The sequence below is a fragment of the Chiloscyllium plagiosum genome, chromosome 7, assembly GCF_004010195.1.
Source record: "Chiloscyllium plagiosum isolate BGI_BamShark_2017 chromosome 7, ASM401019v2, whole genome shotgun sequence".
Lineage (NCBI taxonomy): Eukaryota > Metazoa > Chordata > Chondrichthyes > Orectolobiformes > Hemiscylliidae > Chiloscyllium > Chiloscyllium plagiosum.
The window spans coordinates 101,191,750-101,218,397 of NC_057716.1; the positions used below are offsets into that span (position 1 = coordinate 101,191,750).

The following is a 26,648-nucleotide window of genomic DNA, read 5'->3' on the forward strand; positions in this document are numbered from 1 at the left end:
TTTGGAGAGGGTGCAGAGAAGGTTTATGAGGATGTTGCCTGGTATGGAAGGTGCTAGCTATGAAGAGAGGTTTGATAGGTTAGGATTATTTTCATTATAAAAAAAAAAGGAGATTGAGGGGGGACCTGATTGAGGTTTACAGAATCATGAAGGGTGGATAGAGATAAACTTTTTCCCAGGGTGAGGGATTCAATAATGAGAGGTCACGTGTTCAAGGTGAGGGGTGAAAAGTTTAAGGTGGATACATGTGGCAAGTACTTTACACAGAGGGTGGTAGGAGCCTGGAATGCATTGCTAGCAGAGGTGGTAGAGGCAGGCGCAGTAGATTCATTTAAGATGTGTCTGGACAGATGCATGAGTAGGCGGGGAGCAGAGGGATACAGATCCTTAAGAATTGGGCGAGAGGTTTAGACAGTGGATTTGGATTGGCACAATATAAAAGCAAATTACTGTGGATGCTGGAATCTGAAACCAAAAGAGAAAATGCTGGAAAATCTCAGCAGGTCTGGCAGCATCTGTAAGGAGAGAAAAGAGCTGACATTTTGAGTCTAACTGACCCTTTGTCAAAGCTTTGGCCCAACGAGTCCACATCGAACCTCCGAAGGGTAACCTACCCAGGCCCATTCCCCCATTACTCTACATTTACCCCTAACTAATGCACCTAATCTACACATCCCTGAACACTGTGGACAATTTAGGATGGTCACTTTACCTAACCTGTACATCTTTGCACTGTGGGAGGAAGCCAGAGGAAACCCACACAGACACAGGGAGAATGTGCAAACTCCACACAGACAGTCACCCGAGCCTGGAATCAAACCCAGGTCCCTAGTGCTATGAAGCAGCAATGTCACCCTCTGAGCCACCTTGCCACCCCAGCATAATACGTACTGAGTACTATGGTGCAACCATGAGCTTATAGCAAAATATTCCTGATTAACTGATTAATTTTTCTTTTTGCTTTCATACAACAGCTCACTCCTGAGTTCAGACATTTGTGCATGTTTTGCTGTGACAACTCAATTCATCAGCAGTTGCTTAGTTTGGCCAAATATATTCCATGTCACACTTGGAACAGACTTCCATTTTCAATAGTTTTACCTTAATTCAATTGTTCTTGGACTTGTTTGGAATCTTTGAATCAGGGTGAACCTATTTCCCTACAAATCAGTCCTCCACTCTGGTTTCCTGTAGGTGGTTATGCTTGCCGGAGTAGAATTTCTGAGGGTGCACTCAGTCCTCTGATACCTTGCCGTTATTGTGAAAGCCTTTTCAATACACCGTTGGAAGCCTCATGCAGTAATGAATCACTTTACAGGGCACCTCAATGGCAAGCAGAAGTTGAAGCTGCTTAGATTAGGTTTTGCACTGACTTTGTCTTATTCAGTTCAAAGACAGCTCATGGAACTTGTGGTTAGAATGGGTTAATTAATGGTAATACTGTGGAAAATCTGAAGTTTTTTTATAGTTTGATTATGACTTGCAATCAACAGTTTTGACTCCAGGACTGTATAATTCTATGACTATATAATTCTATGGCTGTATAATTCTATGGCTGTATGATTCTATGGCTGTATGATTCTATGGCTGTATAATTCTATGGCTGTATGATTCTATGACTGTATAATTCTATGGCTGTATAATTCTATGGCTGTATAATTCTATGACTATATAATTTTATGGCTGTATAATTCTATGGCTGTATGATTCTATGGCTGTATGATTCTATGGCTGTATGATTCTATGGCTGTATATTTCTATGGCTGTATAATTCTATGACTATATAATTCTATGGCTGTATGATTCTATGGCTGTATAATTCTATGGCTGTATGATTCTATGGCTGTATGACTCTACAAATCTATAACTGTAGTGTGGGGACAAATTGCCTCCTTCCAGGTTCAGGAGACACACTTGTTCATGAATGGCTGTAGAGGAGGGCTGATAAAGCAGGAGGTTCTGGTAAAGAAACAAGGTCAGATCACTCACAGCAGCAAAAACCTGATGGTAACCCAGTGGCAGTATAGTAAATCAGTGCATGGCCCACATCGACACAGGGCTTTGGGCAGGCAAGCAGGACTCCATCTTAACTCCGCCACGTTTTAATTTGCTGCGCAAGAGAAACGGAAGCTATTCCCATTAATGGAGAGCACAGTAAATCGCAGGACCCTTAGGAATATTGATGTGCAGAGGGATCTTGGGGTGCAAGATCCCTGAAAGTGGATATGTTGCTAAAGAAGGCATATGACATGCTTGTCAAAGTTGGCAAGTCATGTTGCAGCTGTATAAAACTTTGGTCAGACCACATTTGGTGTCCTGTGTACAGTTCTGGTTGCCATATTTTATTAACCATGTGGAAACTTTGGATTTATTAGGATGCTGAGAGTTGAAAAATATGGTGCTGGAAAAACACAGCAGGCCAGGCAGCATCCGATAAGCCTTTCTTCAGGGACACCAGAGTTGAAAAATGTGGTGCTGGAAAAACACAGCTGCTGAAGGAGGGCTTATGCCTGAAATGTCGATTCTCCTGCTCCTCGGATGCTGCCTGGCCTGCTGTGTTTTTCCAGCACCACATTTTTCAACTCTGGTGCTCCAGCATCTGCAGTCCTCACTTTCTCCTCCTTTATTAGGATGCTGCCTGGAGTGGAGTGTATTAGATAGAAGGAGAGTCATAGATATCCTAAATTAATCTAGTCCCATATTCCACCACTTGGCCCATATCCCTCTAAACCCTTCCTATTCATATACCCTGCAGTCCTCACTTTCTCCTCCTTTATGAGGATGCTGCCTGGAGTGGAGTGTATTAGATAGGAGAGTCATAGATATCCTAAATTAATCTAGTCCCATATTCCACCACTTGGCCCATATCCCTCTAAACCCTTCCTATTCATATACCCATCCAGATGCCTTTTAAATGTTGTAATTGTACCAGCATCCACCACTTCCTCTGGTAGCTCATTCCATACACACACCACCCTCTGTGTGAAAAAGTTGCTCCTTAGGTTCCTTTTAAATCTTTCCCCTCTCGCCTTAAACATATGCCCTCTAGTTTTGGACTCCCCCACTCCCACCAAGCCTATTTATCCTATCCATGCCCCTCATGATTTTATAAACCTCTGTAAGGTCACTCCGCAGCATCTGATACTCCAGAAAAAATAGCCCCAGTCTATTCAGCCTCTCCCCCTGGCTCAAGCTCTCCAAACCTGGCAACATCTTTGTAAATGTTTTCTGAACCCTTTCAAGTTTTACAATATCCTTCCTCTAGCAGGGAGACCGGAATTGCATGCAGTGTTCCAATAGTGGCCTAACCAATGTCCTGTACAGCTGTAATATGATCTCTCAACTCCAATACTCAATGCATTGACTAATAAAGGCAAGTATACCAAACACTTCATTATCCTATCTATCTACAACTCAATTTTCAAGGAATTATGAACCTACACTCCAAGGTCTCTGTGTTCAGCAACTATCCCCAAGACCTTACCTTTAAATGTATAAGTCCTGTCCTGATTTGTCCTTCCAAAATTTATCTAAATTAAGATTTGGAGATGCCGGTGTTGGACTGGGGTGTACAAAGTTAAAAATCACACAAAACCAGGTTATAGTCCAACAGGTTTATTTGGAAGCACTAGCTTTCGGAGTGTCACTCCTTCATCAGAACAACGACTTGATGAAGGAGCAACGCTCCGAAAGCTAGTGCTTCCAAATAAACCTGTTGGACTATAACCTGGTTTTGTGTGATTTTTAACTATATAAATTGAACTCCATCTGCCACTCCTTGGCTTATTGGCCCATCTGATTAAGATCCTGTTGTACTCTGAGGTACACCATGGAAGCTTTGGAGAGCTTCGCTGTCCACTACTCCTCCAATTTTAGTGTCATCTGCAAACTTATTAGCTAGACCTTCTATATATCTCTGACTTCTACCTTCTAGCCAGCTCTGTTTCCAAATTCCAAATACCTCTACTCCATGTGATCTGACCTTACTAACCAGCCTACCATGAGGAACCTTGTCGAACACTTACTGAAGTCCATACCGATCATGTCCACGTTTGGACAAACTTGGATTATTTTCGCTAACGCGTTTGGAAGCCAAGGGGCGACGTTCTAGTATATAAAATAATGAGAGGCATGCACAGGGTCAAGAGTCTCTTTCCCAGGGTGGAAATCTCAAATGCTAAGGGTAGAGGTGTAAGGACAGGGGAAGCGGGGGGAGGTGGGGGGGGGCAGGACTTTTATTTGGAAGCACTAGCTTTCGGAGTGTCGCTCCTTCATCAGAACAACCACTTGATGAAGGAGCAGCACTCTGAAAGCTAGTGCTTCCAAATAAACCTGTTGGACTATAACCTGGTGTTGTGTGATTTTTAACTATATAAATTGAAGGACTTTTAAAGGAGATGTCAAGGAAAGATTCTTAGCGAGAAGATGATAGGTGTCTGAAATGCACTGTTGGGGAGGTGGTACAAGCAGATACAACAGCAACGTTTAAAAGGCATTTAGATGAACACGTGTACAGGCATGGAATTGAGGGATATAGAACATGTGCAGGAAGATGGGATAGTTTAGAATGGCTTGACACAGTCATGGTGGGCAGAAGGGCCTGCTCCTGTGCTATACTACGCTATGTTCCAAGAACTACGAGAAGACAGATTTAAGTTTAGTATTAGAGATAGAGAGGAGGATGTCAGGAAGAGAACTTTTCTGCAGTGAGTGGTGATGACTGGGGAACTGCTGCCTATGAGTAGGGCACTAGGGCCAGCAACAGTTTTGGGCAGCACAGTGGCTCAGTTGTTAGCACCTTTGCCTCACAGCACCAGAGACCTGGGTTTGATTCCCACCTCAGGGGACTGTCTGTGTGGAGTTTGCACATTCTCCCCGTGTCTGCGTGGGTTTCCTCCCACAATCCAAAGATGTGCAGGTTGGTGAGTTGGCTATGATAAATTGCCCATAGTGTTAGGTACATTAGTCAGGGGTAAATATAGGGTAGGAGTCTGGGTGGGTTACTCTTCAGAGGGTCGGTGTGGACTTGTTGGGCTGAAGGGCCTGTTTCCATTCTGTAGGGAGTCTCTCTCTTCTCAACGCAAGCTGTATTGGCATAAAGTGTTACAGCACGGAAACAGGCCCTTCAGCCCAACTCATCCATGTTTCCTCAATGAACTAGCTCCATTTGGTCTGTATCCAGCCGACCAAATGTTTCTCTAAATGTTGTAATTGTACCTGACTCTACCACCTCCTCTGGCAGCTCGTGGAATTATATTCATGCACTACCCTCTGTGTGGACAGATTGCCTCTTTGGACCCTTTTTCAATCTTTCCCCTCTAATCTTAAACCTATGCCCTCTAGTTTTGTACTCCCCTACACATGGGAAAAGACTCTGGCTATTCATTTCTGCCCCTCATGGTTTTAGAATACTTAAGGGAAATGAATTTGCGGAGAATATGGGGAATGAATGAGGGAATGGGACCATCTGGACTGCTCTACAGAGGGCTGGCAACTACCTGATGGGCTGAATAGCTTCCTTCTCAATTGTAATGAATGTACAACCCAGAACTGATGGAATTAATTGAGGAGTGATCTAATCAAAGTCTTTAAGATATTAATAGAAAAGCACAGGGTGGAGCAAGATAAACTATTTCCATTAGTTGGCATTTCTAGGGCCATAGTCTGAGAATTAGGGCCATTCTGTTCAGGAGAGATATCAGGAAGGACCTCTTCACACAAAGGGTAGTAGATATTTGGAACTCTCTTCCACAAGTGGCAGTGAATGCTGGTTCAGTTATTAATTTTAAATCAGTGATACATAATATTTTGTTAAGCAAAGGTATTAAGGGATATGGGCTAAAGGCAGGTATATGGAGTTAGGCCACAGATCAGCTACAATCTCATTGAATGGTGGAACAGGATTGAGGGGATGAAAGGCCTACTCCTGCTCCTAATTTAGACTTCTAGTTTCCAAACCATTCACTGTTGAAAATTTCACCATTTATTCAATCTCTAGGTCTACTATAGGCTTGATAATCATCCAGCAGTATAAATATCCCTTTCCCTTGATACTTTTGTGAATTACCCTGATGAGTGCAAATCAAAAATATGTCTCTATCAGCAAAGCATCTAGTAGTCACTGTAGAAATATCCGTTTGTTCTTAGTTCAAGCTCAGCAACGTCAGACAGTCTCAGGGACATTACAATACCTGTGAGTAAGAGAACTCCACACCAGTGATGGAGAACATAACCTCTCCAGCAGACATCAGGACGTATTGAGGAATTTGCCACGCGATTTGCATGACGTTTGCTTTGACGTCTTCAGTCTTCCAAATCTTCAAGCTGCTGTCTTTAGGCTGAAGGCAAGTGGAACATAACGGGGTGGAGTCAGTACTTCCAAATGCAAGCAGTACCGTGTCAACAAACTACAGAAGGTTGCATGCACACCAAGGAAGCCAACCTTCCGCCATGGACTCCATTTACGCCTCCTTTGCTGCAGAAAGACTGCTGACATCATCAAAGACTCCTCCCACCCCAGTAATGCTCTCCTGCAACCTCCTCCATCAGGCAGAAGGTACAGAGCGTGAATTTCTCCCCCTGTGCTCTCTATGTCCTTGTTTACTATGATCTACCTGGACTGCTCACAAACAAAGCTTTTCACTGGACTTAGGTACACGTGACAATAAATCAAATCAATCAATCAGTCAGTCAGTCAATCAGTCAGAGTACCAGGGAGTTGAGTGGTATTCAGATATATGACTCACATTTCTATAGCACCTTAAATGAAGCAAAGTGTCATTGCAGCATATAAAATAAAATATTCAGAAAGACAGAGGGCAAAAAGGTTGGTCCAAGAGGTAGGCTTTAATGGGTGTCTTAAAGGAGGGAAGAGGGGTGGAGGAGGTATAGGGAGGGAGGAGCAGGGTTTGGAGTTTTGGCAAATTGAAGGCATGGCCTCCAATAGCAGACTGATTAAACCTGGGAGCAATGGAGATGTGCCAAGAGAGCATTGGAGGGAAGATCCGTGGAGAAGCTTCGAGAATGCAGCTGCTGAAGTCTTCACCAACTGCTCACTGACTTTTCCTCTCCATTATTTTTTTTCTCTTGCACTACCGACACTTTAATTAAAGACTATGTCAAGACAATCACCAAATAGAAAAATAGAAAATAGTAGGAGGAGGCCATTCAGCCATTTGAGTCTGATCTGCCATTCAGTGTGATCACAGCTGATCATCCAATTAAGGGTTCTAATCCCACCTTCGCCCCATACCCTTTAGTCTGAAGAAATATATCTAACTTCTTCCAGAAAACATCCATCATATGACCTTCGATTTTGTATTTAACTCCTGTTATAAGACACAAAGGTAATTTTCTAAGACTTGCCTTAATTCAGTAAACAATGTTTTGTGCGGGGTCTGCCTGATTGTGGATTCGTATAACACAATGGGAGGCCATTTGCCCCAACCTGCCTGTGCTGGCTCTTTGAAAGATCCATCCCATTAATCCCACTCCCAAGAGTTAAGAGCACAAGTAGGCCCTTCGACCCCTCGAGCCAGCTCTGCCACTCGATAAGATTGTGGCCGATTTGATCGTGGCTTGAACTCCGTGTTTCTGTCCATCCACCACCGCTCCCTGCGCTTTCCCCACCATCTCACAAATTCTCATTCGACAAAACAGACTGCATCGTTCGCCTTCACACTCACCGTTTTACTCAGAATGAGTGTGTAAACTGCTCCAAAGTCGACCAATCCCACATCCACGATCTGCTTTGCTGTTGCATTTTGGCACACTAGTTTGTAGCTGTGTAAAACAGAGAAATGATCAGTGGAAAGAAAAACCCCGATACTCGGCCCTGGTCACTCTCCAAAAAGTTAACAGCGGGTTTCACTGACGGTTGCATTAGGTCCGTGTCGTATCTGTCTAAATCTGGCCAGGATCAAGGCTCGTGTGGGGTGGGGTGGTGTCACTCATAGAGGTCAAGATTAGAGTGGTGCTAGTCAGGTCAGGCAGCATCCGAGGAACAGGAAAATCGACATTTCAGGCAGGGGCCCTTTATCAGGAATGAGGCTGGAAGCCTCAGGGGTGGAGAGATATATGGGAGGGGGTGGGGCTGGGGAGAAGGTACCTGAGAGTGCAATAGGTGGATGGAGGAAGGGGTAAAGGTGATAGGTCGGAGAGGAGGAGATGCATTGGAGGGCATCTTCAACCACATGGGTGGGGAAATTGTAGGCTTTAAAAAAAGGAGGCCATCTGGTGTGTTCTGCGGTGGAAGTGGTCCTCCTGGGAGCAGATACAGCGGAGATGGAGGAGTTGGGAATACAGGATAGCATTTTTGCAGGAGAGAGGCTGAAAGGAGGTGTAATCCAGGTAGCTGTGGGAGCCGGTGGGAGGAGGAGATGCATTGGAGGGCATCTTCAACCACGTGGGTGGGGAAATTGTGGTCTTTAAAAAAAAGGAGGCCATCTGGTGTGTTCTGCGGTGGAAGTGGTCCTCCTGGGAGCAGATACAGCAGAGATGGAGGAGTTGGGAATACAGGATAGCATTTTTGCAGGAGAGAGGGTGAAAGGAGGTGTAATCCAGGTAGCTGTGGGAGCCGGTGGAATTGTGAAAAATGTCGGTGTTGAGTCAGTTGTCACTGGAGGTCATGTGGAGGTTGGTGGGACCTTCCACCCCACCAACCTCCGCATAAACCGCATCATCCACCAACATTTCTGCACCTCCAAATGGACCCTACCACCAGGGATATATTTCCCTCCCCACCCCTATCCACTTTCCACAAAGACCGTTCCCTCTGTGACTACCTGGTCAGGTCCACGCCCCCCAACAAGCCACCCTCCCCTCCTGGCATGTTCCCCTGCCACCACAGAAACCTCCGCCCACACCTCCTCCCTCACCTCATCCAAGGCCCCAAAGCAGCCTTCCACATCCATCAAAGTTTCACCTGCACATCCACAAATGTCATTTATTGTATCCGTTGCTCCCAATGTGGTCTCCTCTACATTGGGGAGACTGGCCGCTTCCTCGCAGAGCGCTTCAGGGAACATCTCTGGGACACCCGCACCAATCAACCCGACCGCCCCGTGGCCCAACATTTCAACTCCCCCTCCCACTCTGCCGAGGACATGGAGGTCCTGGGCCTCCACTATTGCCATTCCCTCACCACCTGACGCCTGGAAGAAGAACACTTCATCTTCCGCCTCGGAACACTTCAACTCCAGGGCATCAATATGGACTTCACCAGTTTCCTCATTTCCTCTCCCCGCACCTTATCCCAGTCCCAAACCTCCAGCGCAGCACCATCCTCATGACCTGTTCTACCTGTCGATCTTTCTTCCCACCTATCCGCTCCACCCTCCTCTCTGACCTATCACCTTTACCCCTTCCTCCATTCACCTATTGCACTCCCAACTACCTTCAACTACCAGAGAGTTGCGAATCAATGGAATGCGTTGCCAGCAGTGGTGGTGGAAGCAGAGTCATTAGGGACATTTAAGCGACTGCTGGACATGCACATGGACAGCAGTGAATTGAGGGGTGCATAGGCTAAGTTATTTTATTATACATTAGGATTAATGCTTGGCACAACATCGTGGGCCAAAGGGCCTATTCTGTGCTGTACTTTTCTATGTTCTTTCTTCTCCCCAGCCCCACCCACCCCCATTTATCTCTCCACCCCCCCGAGGCTTCCCAGCCTCATTCCTGATGAAGGGCTCCTGCCCAAAATGTTGATTTTCCTGCTCCTTGGATGCTGCCTGACCTGCTGTGCTTTTCCAGCACCACACTCTCGACTCTAATCCCCAGCATCTGCAGTCCTCACTTTCGCCTCACTCATAGAAGTTCCCAACTAATCAATGCCAGAGATGCAATCCATCAGAACGTTTCATAGAAAAGTAAAGAATAGGAGCAGGAGTAGGCCATTCGGCCCTTCGGCCTGCTCCGCCATTCAATACGATCATGGCTGATCATCCAACTCAGTCCCCTGTTCCCGCGTTCTCCCCAAACCCTTTAACCCCGAAGAACTATAGCTCCTTTTTGAAAACATTCAATGTTCAGGTCTCAACTGTTTTCCGTGCTTCCGCTCTCACAGCCTCACCACTGTCTGGGTGAAGACATTTCTCCTTGTCTCAGTCCTAAATGGTCTACCCCGAATCCTTAGCTTGTGCCCCTAGCACTGGATTCCCCCGGTCTTCAGGAATATCCTTCCAGTGTTTTCCCTATTACAGATTAATATATCCTCGGATGCTGCCTGGCCTGCTGTGTTTTTCCAGCACCACATTTTTCAACTCTGGTACTCTAGCATCTGCAGTCCTCACTTTCTCCCAGATTAATATATACTCTTTTGAACAAATGCCACATTTTGTCCTGGTTAATACCCCGTAACTCATTTGTCCAAATATATCCACTCCCTCCACCACCAACGCTCAGTAGCAGCAATGTGTACTATCTACAAGATATACTGCAGAAACTCACCGAATATCCTCAGGCAGCGCCTTTCAAACCCATGATTACTGCCATCTCGAAGAACACGGGTTGCAGATACATGGGAATACCAGTCCCTGCAAGTTCCCCTCCAAGCCATTCATCATCCTGACTTGGACATATATCACTGCTCCTATGTTGTCACTGGATCAAAATCCTGGTATTCCCTCCCCAAGGGCACTGTGGGTCCAACTACAGCAGGTGGACGGCAGTGGTTTAAGAAGGCAGCTCACCAACACCCTCTCAAGGGGCAACTAGGGATGGGCAATAAATGCTGGGCCCAGCCAGTAATGCTGAATGAACAAAGAAAAAGTGAAAATCTGTTTCTTTTGAGTTCAGAACTGGGAACTAAACAGAACTGGTATGTATTTGTTTCGACATAGTCGCCCTCCCATGACGACGTCATCTCACCCTTTCCAGAAACCCTTCTAAAGATAATAAAAGTAAGGTACTGCAGATGGATCTGTGGAATGGCACTAATAGCTTGAGTAACATGTTCTAAACAGTCATACTGGCCTCAAAACGTTAACACTGTTCCTCTCTCCACAGACTATAGTTATATATTGGTTAAAAACAATGACTGCAGATGCTGGAAACCAGATTCTGGATCAGTGGTGCTGGAAGAGCACAGCAATTCAGGCAGCATCCGAGGACAGGCAAAATTGACGTTTCGGGCAAAAGCCCTTCATCAGGAATTCACAGGCAGGATGTGGGTATCGCTGGCAGGGCCAGCATTTATTGCCCATCCCTAGTTAAGGAGGTGGTGAGCTGCCTTCTTGAACCGCTGGAGTGATACTGACAGTCCTGCTGGGTTTTTCAGCACTTGCTGTCTTTTTAATTTTAAAATCCTTTCTATTTCTTTCTCCCTCATGGGTAGATCCAGCATCCCTTTAAATGCTACTCCATCGCCACATCAGTAGGTGATATGATAGTGCAATGGCAATATCACCCTGGGCTGGTAATCCAGAGGGAGAAAGCGAGGACTGCAGATGCTGGAGATCAGAGTCGAGAGTGTGGTGTTGGAAAAGCACAGCTGATCAGGCAGCAGCCGAGGGGCAGGAGAGTCGACGTTTCGAGCATCTGCCCTTTATCAGGAATCATTCCTGATGAAGGACTTATGCTCGAAACATCGATTTTCCTGCTCCTCGGCTGCTGCCTGACCGGCTGTTCTTTTCCAACACCACACTCTCGACTCTGGTAATCCAGAGCCTAATGCTGTGGAAATATAGGTTCAAACCTCACCAAAGACACTGATAGTGTTTGATTAATACAGCTATCATTGATCCTTTAAACAACCAATTGTCTTTTTACAGAAGGAAATCTGCTGTGCTTACCTGCTCCAGCCTAGACATGACCATAGACGCATAGCAATACTGTGCTTAACTTCTCTCTGAAATGGTCCAACAAGTCACTCAATTCAAGGGTAAGTGGGAATGGGTCAAAAATGCTTGGCTTGTTAATGAGATCAATAGTTAATGAAAGAATGCTTTTAAAAATGTTGCTGTGCTAGTGAATCCCGCAATCAATCTAAGTCACTCTCCCGAGACTATCTCGTTTCTCATTATTAGTTATTGAAGTAGTACTGATTTTGGGCTCCCTTATAAATTCAACATTTTATCCACGTCCACCTTACCAATATCTTTCAACACTTCGGCACGTCCATAAAGTTTCTTATCTACTTTTACGGATGCACCATAGAAAGCATTTTATCCGGATGCATCACAACCTTGGTGTAGCAAGTGCTCTGCCCAGGACCGTAAGAAACTACAGAGAGCTGTGAACACAGCCCAGTCCATTACACAAGCCAACCTTCCATCCGTGGACTTCATCTACACTTCCCACTGCCTTAGGAAGGCAGCCAACATCATCAAAGACTCTTCCCACCCCAGTTATAATCTCTTCCACCTCTTCCATTGGGCAGAAGATACAAAAGCTTATTCACAGATACTAACAAGCTCAAGGACAGCTTCTTCCCCACTGTTATTAGACTTCTGAATTGACTTCTCAAATCTCAAATTTCATGCTGACCTTGCTGTTTGTGCACCTTCTCTGCAGCAGTAACAGTGTATACCTCGCTCTGTTCTATTAACCTAATGCACTTTGTATGGTATGATCAGCCTGTATTGCACACAAAACAAACCTTTTCACTGTACCTAGGTACATGTGACAATAATAATTCCAATCAAAAATCATCCGTATCAGTTCAACCCTTAGTCTTCCCTTTTCTAGAAAAAGTACCACTTCAGTTGGCACACATTACTCCCACTGTGCAGCAGTAATGGGTGACTGAATGCTGAAAGTGGTGCCAATCGAATGGGCTGTTTTGCTCCACAGGGTGCTGCTGGTGCTGCACCCATCCAGACAAGTGGGGAGTTGTCCATCCAGTCCTGACTTGTGCCTTGTAGATGGTGCAAATCAGGAATGTGCAAGAAATCAGAAGCACAGAGATCTCCCCGGGTTGGGGAAGGATTTATTCATTGCAATTTTACAGCTCACCATAGATGGGATTCAAATGTAATCAGTGGATGGCTCACCCATTATCATAGCTACAACACTAACATACCTACAATACGAACGGGTGAGGGCTTGTCATATGTGGGAATTGGAATCCTAGGCACACATTATGATAAAATATTTTAGAAAGAAAGCTCCACTTACTATCCTCTATCCATGGTCTTGTACAATGAGCTGCCGAAGTTCTTGTAGATAGTGCCAAAATTCACATCCCCCATGGTCACGTTTAAATCTTCAGTGAAGGCATTTACGATTCTGTAGACAGATCTCAGGGGTTGAGCACAGATCAGAAGAAACAGTTTACTTACAAGAAGTAGTTAAAGAGGACAGTGTCCTACCTCACTGCAGCCTTTCCTTTCTGTGGCTTTGATGTTTGATCTTCCAGCTGAATACAAAATAACACAAATTATTGTGAGTTTGGGAAGGAAAGTTTTTTTTAAGAGTTCCAAAAACAAAGCTAAAACTGACAACAGCAGTAATTACCCGGACCAAGAAATTGGGGATTGAATTTCAGCATTGAAGAAAAAAATCTCCAAAAAAGGAGCAGCTCTCACGTTCAAGATTCACTCCCATCCACCATTTTGGATATTTCCCCACTTTGCATTTCCGTTGTGTAGGACCCAGGATCTCCTCAAGAGCTTTACATCTAATGATGGATTGACAGAAGTGCAATGTAGCAAATACAAGAGCAAATTTGTGCACAGCATAGAATCCCTACAGTCTGGAAACAGGCCATTAGCCCAACTAGTCCACAATGACCCTCCAAAGAGTATCCCACCCAGGGCAATTCAGCATGGCCAATCCGCCTAACCTGCACATCTTTGGATTGTGGGAGGAAACCCACGTTGATACAGGGAGAATATGCAAACTCCACACAGACAGTTGCCCGAGCCAGGAATTGAACCCGGGTCCCTGGCACTGTGAGGCAGCAGTCCTAACCACTAAGCCACCGTGCCGCCAGCAAGATCCCACGAACTGCCACGTGATCACCCGAAGGCCATCTGTTGGAATGGTACTGGGTGAAGAATAAATATTGGCCGGGACATTGGGGAGATCTCTTCCTTGAAATAGTGACATGGGATCTTTTGTGTCCACCTGAGGGACGGTGCCTCAGTTTGACATTCAGAAGCCATCACCTCTGGTAGTACAGCACTCCCTCAGTACTGCACTGGAGCATCAGGCTAGGTTCAGTGCTCCAATCTCCGCAGTGGAGCGTGAAGTTGCACCAATTGACACAGCAGGCTGTGATGCTATTGACTGCTATAACATTATTTACTGTGAATTGAGACCGTCAATTCTTTGAGACTAGATTGTGTAATGTGACACGAATACCGAAGTCTTTTTATTACCTTTCCTGCCTGTTTCTTTGCAGTGGTTTTGGGGCTGTCCCACTGAGTTTGGCAAATGCTACCCTAAACTGAAGACAGTGGAATTTCCTCCGTATAAATTAACCGTTAATCACTGTTGAAATATGCCCTCTTGACATTCAATGGCATTACCCATAATTGAATCATCTACTACCTACACTTTGGGGGTTAGGACTGAGCAGAAAGTCAGCTGGACCAGCCATATAAATACAGTGGCTACAAGAGCAGATCAGAAACCTGATTTAATGCTGAGGTGGAAGATGCAGGCAGCGACTGTGATTAATAATGTTTACAACTGTGCTGAGGGAATTCCATTCTTGTCTTTTTTTAAATAGGCTGTAACTCACACAGAAACACAGTGTTTGTTTGGAATCATTCCCAGGCAGAGTTCATATTGCAGTTTCACCACCGAAGAACTTTGTGTGTAAAAACCAGCACCATTGATTCAGACTAGGAATGCTGCAGCAAATAACTCACCTCCTGACTCCCCAGAGCCTGTCCACTATCTACAAGGCACAAGACAGGAGTGTGATGGAATACTCTGACTTGCTTGGAAGGGTGCGGCTTCAACAACACTCAAATGCTTGACGCCATCCAGGACAAAGCAGTCCGCTTAATTGGCATCACATCCACAAGCGTGGCACTGGAAAAGCACAGCCGGTCAGGCAGCATCTGAATTGCTTCAGGACGTGGCTGAAATGCTTCAGGGGAGAAGAGTCAACCTGGGGGGGGGGGGTGCAGTGAGAGAGAGAGAGAGAGAGAGAGACTCACTGAGATCCTTGTGGAAGGAGGAGGAGAACTTCTTCAAGGTGGGCATCCTTGGAAGACCAGCTGTGCTTTTCCGACACCACACTTTTTGACTCTGATCCTAGCATCTGCAGTCCTCACTTTCACCACATCCACACGCATCCACTCCCTCCACCATCAATGCTCTGTAGCAGCAGTGTGTAATATCTACAAGATACACTGCAGATATTCACCCAAGATCCTTAGACAGCACCTTCCAAATCCACAGCCACTTCCATCCACAAGCAGCAACTTGTAAAAAGGGTAAATGTATGGGTGGGTTGCGTTTCGGTGGGTCGGTGTGGACTTCTTGGGCCGAAGGGCCTGTTTCCACACTGTAATGTAATCTAATCTAATCTAATCTAATCACTGTTCTCCTTTGAGTATGTGTGACTATGAAGCTAATTCAATTCAATCTAGAAGGACAAAGGCAACAGATAAATGGGAACACCGCCATCTGCAAGTTTCCCTCCAAGCCACTCCCCATGCTGACTTGGAAATATATCACCATTCCTTCAGTATTGCAGGGTCAGAATCCTGGAATTCCTGCCCTAATAGCATTGTTGGTCTACCTACAGCACTTGGAGTGCAGTGGTTCAAGAAAGCAGCTTCTCAAGAGCAACTAGGGATGGGCAGCTCACCCCCATGTCTCATGAACAAATAACAAAACATCTTAAAGTCGCACAACGTGAAGCAAGCACATTCAAAACATTATTTGGTAGAAGGATCACCAACGAGAGGGAGACATGATAAACAAAGTCAACCAGGATGCAGTGCTTACGGAATGTCCAGCATGAGGTTTAAAGGCATGAAGACTGTAAAAGGAGAGCAAGGCTGAGGGGGTGCTGCAGATTTCAAGTCCTGGATAGCAATGAGTCAGTGCAGGAGATGGTGCAATGTTGCCTCAATTCAACAGGGAACAGGAAAGTAAGGAGGAGAAAGTTCAGAGGAACACGATATATTGCAAATATAATCAAAATTCTGACAGATGGAGCTGAATGAAAAGATTGACTATCAAATGACAACCTGTTATCTTTATGAAACATTGATTTGACCTCAGTGGAACAGAATATTGTGTTCAATTCTGAAGTGTGTTGACTTGGTCCTGGTGAAAAGATTAATTGGTCTAAAAGCAGAGTCAGCAGGCTTTACTTATGTGGAGAATCGGGTTTATCTCCCTAGAGAAGAGAGGAAATTCGATGGGAACATTCACAGCCTTGAGAGTTTTGTTAGAGTGAGGAGGATTGGTTGGAGGGCCTGGAACCAGGGGTCATGGCCTCAGGACACAGGGTAGACCATTCAGGAACTGAGCTGAGGAAACGTTTCTTCTCTCAGAGAGTGGTCAATCAGTGGAACATAGACAGCTATGGAAGCCAGGTAACTGAGTACACTCAAGTGTGAGATTGACCTATTTTTTAGACATTTGAGACGTGTGGAGGGAAAGCAGTGCTGTGGAGTATAGATTAGATTCCCTACAGTGTGGAAACAGGCCCTTTGGCCCAACAAGTCCACACTGACCCTCCGAAGAGTAACCCACCCAGATCCTATATCTACCTACCCTATATCTACCCCTGACTTAATGTGCCTGACACAATGGGCAATTTAGCATGGCCAAGTCACCTGACCTGTACATCTTTTTGAATTGTGGGAAGAAACCGGAGCACCCAGAGGAAACCCACGCAGACACTGGGGGTGAATGTGCAAACTCCACACAGACAGTCGCCCAAGGCAAGAATCGAACCTGGGTCCCTGGCACTGTGAGGCAGCTGCGCTAACTACGGAGCCATCGTACCACCCCATATATGTTGAGGATCAGCCATGATCATATCAATGGTGGAGCAGGCTTGAAGGGCTGAATGGCCTACTCCTGCGTACAGTTTTGTGCTTCTTCCTGAAGACGGGAGACAGTTGCATTGTAGGCTTTTCAGAGTAGGTTCCTGAGGCTGATTTGTGAGTTTGCACAAGCGCAGAAGGCCACTGGAAACTTCAAGAAGCTGACCGGCTGGAGCCTGTCAGAAACAGGGCTGGCAGGTGAAAGGTGTCTTCATTAATCGACAAAGGTTCTGTGCTGCAGTAATTACATTTTCATACCATTGAAATATCTCTACCCTATTCCTGACTTCCAGTTCCCTTTCTGTCCAGGCTGCTCTAAAGATGTAGGTGCTTACATTTATTAAACAAGACTGAGACCACAGCGATGGCTGCTGAATTTGGATTTGAATTCACTTTACCTATATCATTTCCTTTTTTTGCTTGCACCATCTCCTTCGACCCAGACCACCGACTAAGCACTCATTAATCCCCTCAACCCATAAAAACTGGAAGTTTTCTATGCTTCCCTTGTGTGTGGATTTATAACTGGTGAACAAACCTGCCCTTAAATCACTTAGCCCCAAAAACTAGTCCCACAAATACTCACTGGTTAGTACTGTTGCCTCACAGCACCACTTAGACTCCGTACTGTGTGGAATCAGGCCATTGAATCCACACTGACCCACCAAGGAGCATTCCATCCAACTCACTCCCACTATGCCATCCCTGTAACTCTGCATTTCCCATGGCTCATCCATCTAGCCTGCACATCCCGGACAATTTCCCATGGGACAATTCACCTAACCTAGACATCATTACACTGTGGGAAGAAACCCATGCAGACACGGGGAGAATGTGCAAACTCCACACAGGCAGTCACCCGAGGCTGGGATCAAACCCAGGCCCTTAGCTCTGTGAGGCAGCGGTGCTAACCACTGAGCCACCGTGCCACCCATTAAGGTTCGACAAATAAAGTGTCAGGAGTGACAGAGTTCTAAATCAGGATCTTTAGGGTACTAATGCCTGGTTTGTTCACAACTGCAAAGACTATTTGGTATTGGAGTGGTAAATCAGGTTAACACTTAGTTGGATGAACAATGTGTTGGAGGGGTTTCCGGATTCCTGAGACATGAGGATCAGTACTGGGGCAGGTGGAACCGACACAATGTGAACAAGTTGTGCTGTAACAGGGCTGTGACCATCATTCCTTGTGGGAACATCAGCTAGTACTGTGGGAAGTGGCACCAGGATGAAGCTTTGGACAGGAGTTAGGAAGAGCAGAGCTTCGGGTGACTGCATGTGTGGAGTTTGCACGTTCTCCCTCTGTCTGTGTGTGTATGTCTCCTCCCATGATCCAAACATGTTAGCTGGATTGGCCATGTTAAACTGATCCATAGTGTCCAGGGATGTGCAATGTGGTGGATTAGCCATGAGAAATGTGGGGTTACAGGGCTGGTCTGGGTGGGTTGGCCTTCAGAGGGTCGTTGCAGACTTGATGGGCCAAATGGCCTCTATCCACATTGTGGAGATTCTAAGCTCGAGCAAAAAGAGAGAGATGTTGTGAAATCAGAACTTGAATAATGGAGGTGCAAAACCTGTTGCTACAGCATTCACCCCGTTTTTAATCTAAATGTTAGAAGAGCTGGCTAATGATATTTACTGACCAGTGTGCAATGGGGCGTGTTGACCTCTGTGTACATTAATATGCTGTATGCACTCCTCTCACTGATGTTTTGATGGCATATCTCGGTGTTGTTTTCATACGTAATATTAAAACTGAAAGCTTGATTTGGAGCATCCAGCTGTAACTTGGTGTAATTGTCCGGATCCTGTGAAAGACAAGAAGGGACATTTATTTAGTAAGATCTTTCTAAAATTACCAACTTCTATCAACAACTTGAATTCACGTGATACTAATGAGGACTTGATAGGGTAGATGCAAAAAGGTTTCTTTCCCTTTGTGGGACGGTCGAGGGGGTAATGTCAGAATGAGAGGGTTACACAATTAAAACCGAGACGAGGAGGAATTTCTTGGTGCAGGAAATCTGTGATGCTCTTTACTGCAGAGAGCTATCTTAATTATATTCAAGGCTGAGATAGACAGCCTTTTAATTAGTAAGGGGATAAAAGGGTTATGGGGAACAGGCAGGAAAGTGAAGTTCAGGATTATCAGATCAGCCATCATCTCTCATTAAGTAGTGGAACAGACTTGATGGGCTGAATGGCTTACTTCTGCTCCTGTGTCTAATGGTCGTCTGGTCAACCACACCTTCAAACATCCTGAGATGATTCACAGGAATACAATCAAGCAATTATTTAAAGACAAGGCAGGAAAAGAAACATTAGATGTTCAAAGAGGTGACCTTATTGAGTGTCTTTAAAAGAGTTTTAAGGGGCAGGCAACTCTAAAGCTTAGCACTGAAGCAGCTGAAGCTGCAGCTACCAATAGCAGAATGATGGAAATCACTGGACCAGAGGTCTGCTCTCTCATTAGAGATATATATAAAAGGAGAGAGAGAAAGAAAGAGAGAGAGAGAGAGAGGACTGGTGGTAGTTTAACTTGAGGGTCGCCACATCTCAGATGAGGAGAGAGATTGAGAAGGAGAGTCCTTCATGGTATGCTGACCCATCTGAGCCATCCCAGTTCTAGGACATCTGCTCAGTGTAGTGTGCTAAGCCCAACGATCTCCAGCTACTTCCTCCCCTCCACCAAAAGGTCAGAAGTGGGGATGTTCACCAATGACAACGTAATGTTCAGCACCATTCACGACCTGTCAGAGACTGAAGCAGTGCGTATTGAAATAGCTGGCTAATATCCAGGCTGACAGGGTCTTACAGTTGGATATCTCCCTCTGTGACCTAGACCAGGTATCAATTGCCGTACCGTGAGCAGTACTGATGCCTCTCAGTCAGAAGATCCCGGGGAAAAGATCTTGTCTATTTATCTTACCCATGCCCCTCATGATTTTATAAACCTCTATAAGGTCACCCCTCAGCCTCCGGCCCTCCAGGGAAAATAGCCCTAGCTTCTCCCTATTACTCAAACCCTTAAACTCTGGCAATATCCTTGCAAATCTTTTCTGAACCCTTTCAAGCTTTAACAACATTTTTCCCATAGAATGGAGATCAGAATTAAATGCAGTATTCCAAAAGTGGTTTAACTAATGTCCTGCATAGCCTCAACATGACCTCCCAACTCCTGTACTCAGTGCAGTGACCAACAAAGGCAAGAATACCAAACGTCTTCTTCACTATCCTATCTACCTGCTAATCCACTTTCAAGGAACTATGAACCTGCACTCCAAGGTCTCTTTATGATTTAACCTGAGGGCCACCAGGTCTCAGGTGAGAGGAGAGGTTGAGAAGGAGAGTCCTTCATGCTAACCTCAGGAACTGAACTCACACTGTTGGCATCACAAAACTTTGCAAACCAACCGTCTAGCCAAGTCAGCTAAACCGACTAATCACCCACTGAGTGAAAAAATATTTTGCTCACCTCCATCTTTAAAGGGAGAACTCTCTTTTTTAAACTTTGCCCTGGAGTTCTAGTCTTCCCCACGTGAGGAAACATCCTGCTGGTATCCGGCCTCTCAAATCCCCTCAGATATTATAGGTTTCACTCAGATCACCTCTCATTTCTCCAAGCTCCACTGGTTACAGGCCCAACCTATCCAACTATTCCTCATCCAAAACTATTCCTTCATGAAGAGTCACAGGGCTCAAAACTTTAACTCTGCTTTCTTCCCAATGATACTGCCGGGCCTATTTCTCCAGCCATTTCCGTTCCAGTTTCAGATCTGCAGCATACACAGATCTTTGTTTTACTCCTCATCCATTTCCTCTTTTCCTCAGAGCTTTACAGTCAGCTGGGACCATCTGCGATATGTTGTCGATGCTTACCTGAAAGGGAGCCATGGTGACTGGAAAGTCATCTCGCCCTTGGACTGTGACGCTGATATTTTCATCTGCCAGGTTTAGGAACTGAATGTAACTTTCTTTGGCTACAAGCTCAGGCATCACAGTTTTCTGAAAGGTAACAGATTATCAAAATAGATTAAAACCTTCAACAAAACACCTGGTAGACTTCAGGTGCAGGACTGTGTCCAATTGTAGCTGCCTCATTACAGGGAAGGTGAGAATCCTAGAATGCCTACAATGTGGAAGCAGGCCATTCAGCCCACTTAATCCACACCAACCCACCAAGGAGCATCCCACTCAGATCCACCCTTCTATCCTATCCCTGTAACTCTGCATTCTCCATGGCTAACCAACCTAGTCTGCACATCTTTAGACTGTGGGAGGAACCTCACGCAAAGAGGAGAACACGCAAACTCCATACAGTCACCCAAGACTGGAACCAAACCCAGGACTCTGGTACTGTGGGGCAGCAGTGTTAGCCACTGTGCTGCCCATGGCATTGGAAAGATTGCAGATGAAATATATAGGAACGATTACAGGGATGAGAAACTTCAGGAGGATAGATTGAAGAAAGTCGGGTTATTCTCCTTGGAGAAAGAAGGCTGAGAGGATATTTGAGAGGCTTTCAAGTCATGAGTGGGTTAGGTAGATGGGGAGAAGCTGTTCCCACTTTTAAAAAGAGGGCAGCTTTGAAGTGAAACAAGGGAGACATGAGGAAACAAAGTTCACTCAGTGGGATGTTAGCATGCGGAATGCACTGCCTGGAAATGCGATGGAGGCAAATTTAATTGAGGCAATCAAGCCTTTATTGCTCAAATCATTGAGTATAGGAGTTGGGACATCATGTTGAGGTTGTACAGGATGTTGGTGAGTACTTTTGAAGTACTGTGTACAGTTCTGGTCACCCTGCTATAAGAAGAATTTTATTAAATTAGAAAAGAGATTTACCTGGATGTTGCTGGGAATGGAGGGTTTGAGTTATGAGGAGAGGCTGGATAGGCTGGGACTTTTTTCACTGGAGTGTAGGAAGTTGAGGGGTGGCCTTATAGAGATTTATAAAATCATGAGGGGCATTGGTAAGGTGAATAACAAAGGCCTTTTTGCCTGGGGTATGGGAATTCAAAACTTGGGGGGCATACTTTAAAGGCAAGAGGAGAAATATTTAAAAGAGATCTGAGGAGCAACTTTTTCACACAGTATGTGGTAAGGAAGTGGTAGATGCAGGTACAGTTACAACATTTAAGTACATTGGACAGGTACGTGAATAGGAAAGGTGTAGAGGGATATGGGCCAAACACAGGGAAGTGAGACTAGTTTATTTTGGGAAACATGGTCAGCATGGACGTGATGGACTGAAGGGTCTATTTCCATGCTGAATGACTCTAGGAAGTTATTGGATGATATTTGGATAGGAATTTTTAAAAATTCATTCATGGGATGAGGACTTCACTGGCTAGGCCACATTTATTGTCCGGAGAACAGTTAAGAGTCAACCACATTGCAATGGGTCTGAAGTCACATGTAGGTCAGAATGGCAGTTTCCTTCTCTAAAGGACATTAGTGAACCAGATGGGATTTTCCGACAATTGACTTAAGGTCATCATTAGACTCTTAATTAAGACCTTTGTTGAGTTCAAATTCCACCATCTGCTATGGCAGGATTCAAACCCAGGTCCCCAGAACAGTACCTGGGTCTCTGGATTAACAGTCCAGCCACAATACCATTAGGCCATTGCCTTCCCTTCCCAGTGAGGTGTGCAAAGGTACGGAAAAAGGCTGGAGATTGGCACAAGGTGATGATGTCTGAAGAGCCAATGCAGGCATGATGGATTGAATGGTCTCCTTCTGTACCATAACAATTCTGTGATCGGTAAAATGTATCCAGTTCCTCTGGGTTGCTGGACAGGCATCCTTTCAATTCTGACTAACTGGTTCATTTTTACAACATAGTGTACAATGTGGGTATGATTATGTGGTACAGTCAAACATACAACCTTGTAGAACATGGGTTCAATCCTACCTCTGGAATTTGAATTCAGTTACAAATTCTAGATAGTTAGACAAAACCCAGCCAGTGTACTCATCACCTTTAGGGAAAACCTACTGTATTTATCTGGTCTGGTCTCAATGTGATTCTTGTCCCATCGAGTGTGCTAAGTGATAAAGCATTATCTCAGGATAGCCATCAATGGCTGTTCAACTCTGCAAGGGACTAGATTAACGTGACTGCAGGTATCTTATAGGTGTATTAGAGATGTTCGTGAGGGTGAATATTCTTCATCTCCTGGATCAGTGGTGCTGGAAGAGCACAGCAATTCAGGCAGCATCCGAGGACAGGCAAAATCGACGTTTCGGGCAAAAGCCCTTCATCAGGATTCCTGATGAAGGTCTTTTGCCCGAAACGTCGATTTTGCCTGTCCTCGGATGCTGCCTGAATTGCTGTGCTCTTCCAGCACCACTGATCCAGAATCTGGTTTCCAGCATCTGCAGTCATTGTTTTTACCTCATTCTTCATCTCCTGCCAAACTGTACACCCACATCAAACATTGTGGGTGTTGGAGAAACAAGTCCCACCAGGTATCTGATTGGACACACCAGCAGCATTCCCCCAGGATGCCGTGCGATCGGAGTGAGGGGACCAGCAACCTCAGCTTCGTCATGGTAGGATTGAACCCAGGTTCCACTGGGTTGTACATCTGACTATACCACACTATCACACCACAACCACCTGATGAAGGAGCAGCGGTTCGAAAGCTAGTGCTTCCAAATAAACCTGTTGGACTGTAACCTGGTGTTGTGTGATTTTTAACTTTGTACACCCCAGTCCAACACCGGCATCTCCAAATCATGACCCACATTATAGGTTATATTGTTCGCGTGTGAGCTCTGTAAAGGTGAATGAACACATTGCCTTCATGAGCGACATGACAGTGGCTCCTACTGTGCCACACACACTTGCCCTTCTAATCTGTCAAGGATTTTCTTTTGATATGGTCGCTCAGAGGTTAGCACTGCTGCCTCACAGTGCCAGGGATCCAGGTTCGATTCTAACCTTGGGTGACTGTCTGTGTGGAATTTGCATGTTCTCCCGTGCCTGTGTGGGTTTCGTCTGGGTGCTCTGGTTTCCTCCCATAGTCCAAAGATGTGCAGGTTAGGTGGATCAGCCATGTTAAAGTGCCACACAGTGTAGTGTCCAGGGATGTGCAGGTTAATTAGATAGGCAATAGGAAATGCAGGGTTTCAGGGATAGGGTGGGGGAATGAGTCTGGGTGGGATGCTCTTCAGAGGGTTTGACTTTATGGGCTGAATGGCCTGCTTCCACATTGTAGAGCTTCTACGATTCTATTACCATTGACAGACATTGTGCATATGACGGGGGGGGGGGGTTACATCCCTATGTCACACAATGGACCGAATGGCTTCGTTTTGTGATCGAAGCAAGTTGGCCAGTCTTACAGAAGTGAAAACATGTAGTTTAATGAGTATGTAAGGTTGTAAGGTCATAATGGGGGCACACATGACATCAAACAGTATGAAGAAAGTAGGGATCCATCTTAAGTTGTTCCCAGGGAATTACAGCCAATCAACTTTCATTGTTGAGAAATTAGAGATCAGAGTTTAGCATCATACCATATAGGAGGCCATTCAGCCCATCATGCCGACAATGGCTCTTTGAAAGAGCTAACCAATTAATCCTATTTCCCTAGCTCTTTCCCCAAAGTCACATAAAGATTATCTTCTCAAGGATTTATCTAATTCCCTTTTGAAGGTAGTTGTTGAACTAACTTCCACCACTATTTCCGGCAGTCCATTCCAGATAATAACAAGCAAAAACAGAAATTGCTGGAAAAGCTCTGCAGGTCTGGCAGCATCTGTGGAGAGAAATTAGAGTTAATGTTTCGCATACAGTGACTGTTTTTCAGAGGGGTTCTGAAGGGAAGGGTTCTGAAGAAGGGTCACTGGGTCCTAGATGTTAACTCTACTTTCTCTCCACAGACCTGTTGACCTTTTCCAGCAGCTTCTGATTTTGCTTCTGATTTCCAGCATCTGCACCTCTTTCAGTTTGTTATCCAGATTATAACAACTTGCTGCATGAAAGAAACTCTTGTTGCTAGATTTTAGACAATGATGGTATGGTGGCACAATGGTTAGTACTGCTGTCTAACAGCGCCAGAGACCCAGGGTTCAATTCCTGCCTCCGGCAACTATCTGTGTGGAGTTTGCACATTCTCCCTGTGTCTGCGTCAGATTTCTCCAGGTGCTCCGTTTTCCTCCCACAGTCCAAAAATGTGCAGGTTAGGTGAATTGGCCATGCTAAATTGCCCATAGTGTTAGGTGAAGGGGTAAATGTAGAGGAATGGGTCTGGGTGGGTTGCTCTTCAGAGGGTCGGTGTGGACTTGTTGGGCCGAAGGTCCTGTTTCCACGCTGTAAATAATCTAATCTTAAATTTGTATTCTCTAGTTACTGAAACCCTCGCTCCCACCCTCTGACACTGATGAAGAGTGGGCAGCACTCCACCCGGTGTTGGTACCTGAACTCCGACCTCCACAATGGCCGCTGCCACAAATGCCAGAGCTGCAAAGACCATCCCGAGCGTCATCCGTCTGAGGGGCCTGGGCAGGAGTGAAGAAACAGAAGGTTTGCAGTTTTCAGGGACTTGACGTAAGAACATTAGAAGAACAGCGCGGGTGTTTATTTGTCAATGGAGCTGTTCGGCCGTTTGTATGTGACATTAGCTCAGCTCTATGTTCCTGTTCCCTCCACTGTCTGAGAGAAATCAGGAATCTGCCCATCTGACCTGAAAGTATATTCAATAGGAACAGGCACAGTCCATTCAGCCCATTGAGCCTGCTCCAGTATTCAATGTGAACACTCCAATACCTTTTAACCACCCAATCCCATATGTCATTGGCATTCCGTATATCCTACTGGTTTTCAGTGTATGCCATTGGTAATCAGAGTCCACCATTAGTAATCAGGCTATGCCATTGGTAATCAGTGTCTGTCATTGGTAATCAGGATCTGCTACTGGTAATCAGTGTCTGTTACTGGTTATAAGGATATGCTATTGGTAATCAGTGTCCATCATTGGTAATCAGTATATGCCATTGGTAATCAGTATCCGTCATTGGTAATCAGCATATGCTACTGGTAATCAGTGTCTGTCATCGGTAATCAGTATATGCCATTGGTAATCAGAGTCCGTCATTGGTAATCAGGATACGCTACTGGTAATCAATGTCTATCACTGGTAATCAGGATATACCATTGGTAATCAGTGTCTATCATTGGTAATCAGGATCTGCTACTGGTAATCAGTGTCTGTTATTGGTAATCAGGATATGCTACTGGTAATCAGAGTATATCATTTACAGTCAGTGTATGTCATTAGTAACCAGTGTCCATCATTGGTAATCAGTGTGCACTGCTGGTAATCAGAGCACACCACTGGTAATCGGTGTATACCAATGCTAATCAGTGTATACTATAGATAATCAGAGTACACGATGGAGAATGTGAATCATAATGGCCCATCTGCAACTCTCTGAGGAAGGGAATTCCAAAGATTCTCACCCCATCTCCAGGTGAAAGAATGTTTCCTCAGCTCAGTCCTAAATCATCAGCCTGTTAACCTGTAACCCTGTCCCTGCATTCAAGATTCCCACAGCTACCTAAACTACACCTCCTCCCACCCTGCCCCTGTAAAAACGCCATCCCATATTCCCAATTCCTCCGTCTCCGCCGCATCTGCTCCCAGGAGGACCAATTCCAATACCGTACAACCCAGA

The 26,648-nt window shown here is 45.3% G+C and overlaps 1 protein-coding gene across 1 annotated transcript in view; it reads right to left on the reverse strand.

The window, feature by feature from the left end:
- The window catches only part of slc15a2 (solute carrier family 15 member 2), a 106,770-nt gene that overhangs the window by 12,928 nt on the left and 67,194 nt on the right, over nt 1-26,648 (reverse strand). Inside the window, exons 15-21 of the mRNA XM_043694517.1 lie at nt 25,391-25,472; nt 20,841-20,966; nt 18,605-18,769; nt 13,314-13,360; nt 13,120-13,230; nt 7,686-7,782; nt 6,192-6,338 (exon numbers count right to left, since the gene is read on the reverse strand). Of these exons, the coding sequence (XP_043550452.1) occupies nt 6,192-6,338; nt 7,686-7,782; nt 13,120-13,230; nt 13,314-13,360; nt 18,605-18,769; nt 20,841-20,966; nt 25,391-25,472 (775 nt within the window). The remainder of the gene's footprint in view (nt 1-6,191; nt 6,339-7,685; nt 7,783-13,119; nt 13,231-13,313; nt 13,361-18,604; nt 18,770-20,840; nt 20,967-25,390; nt 25,473-26,648) is intronic.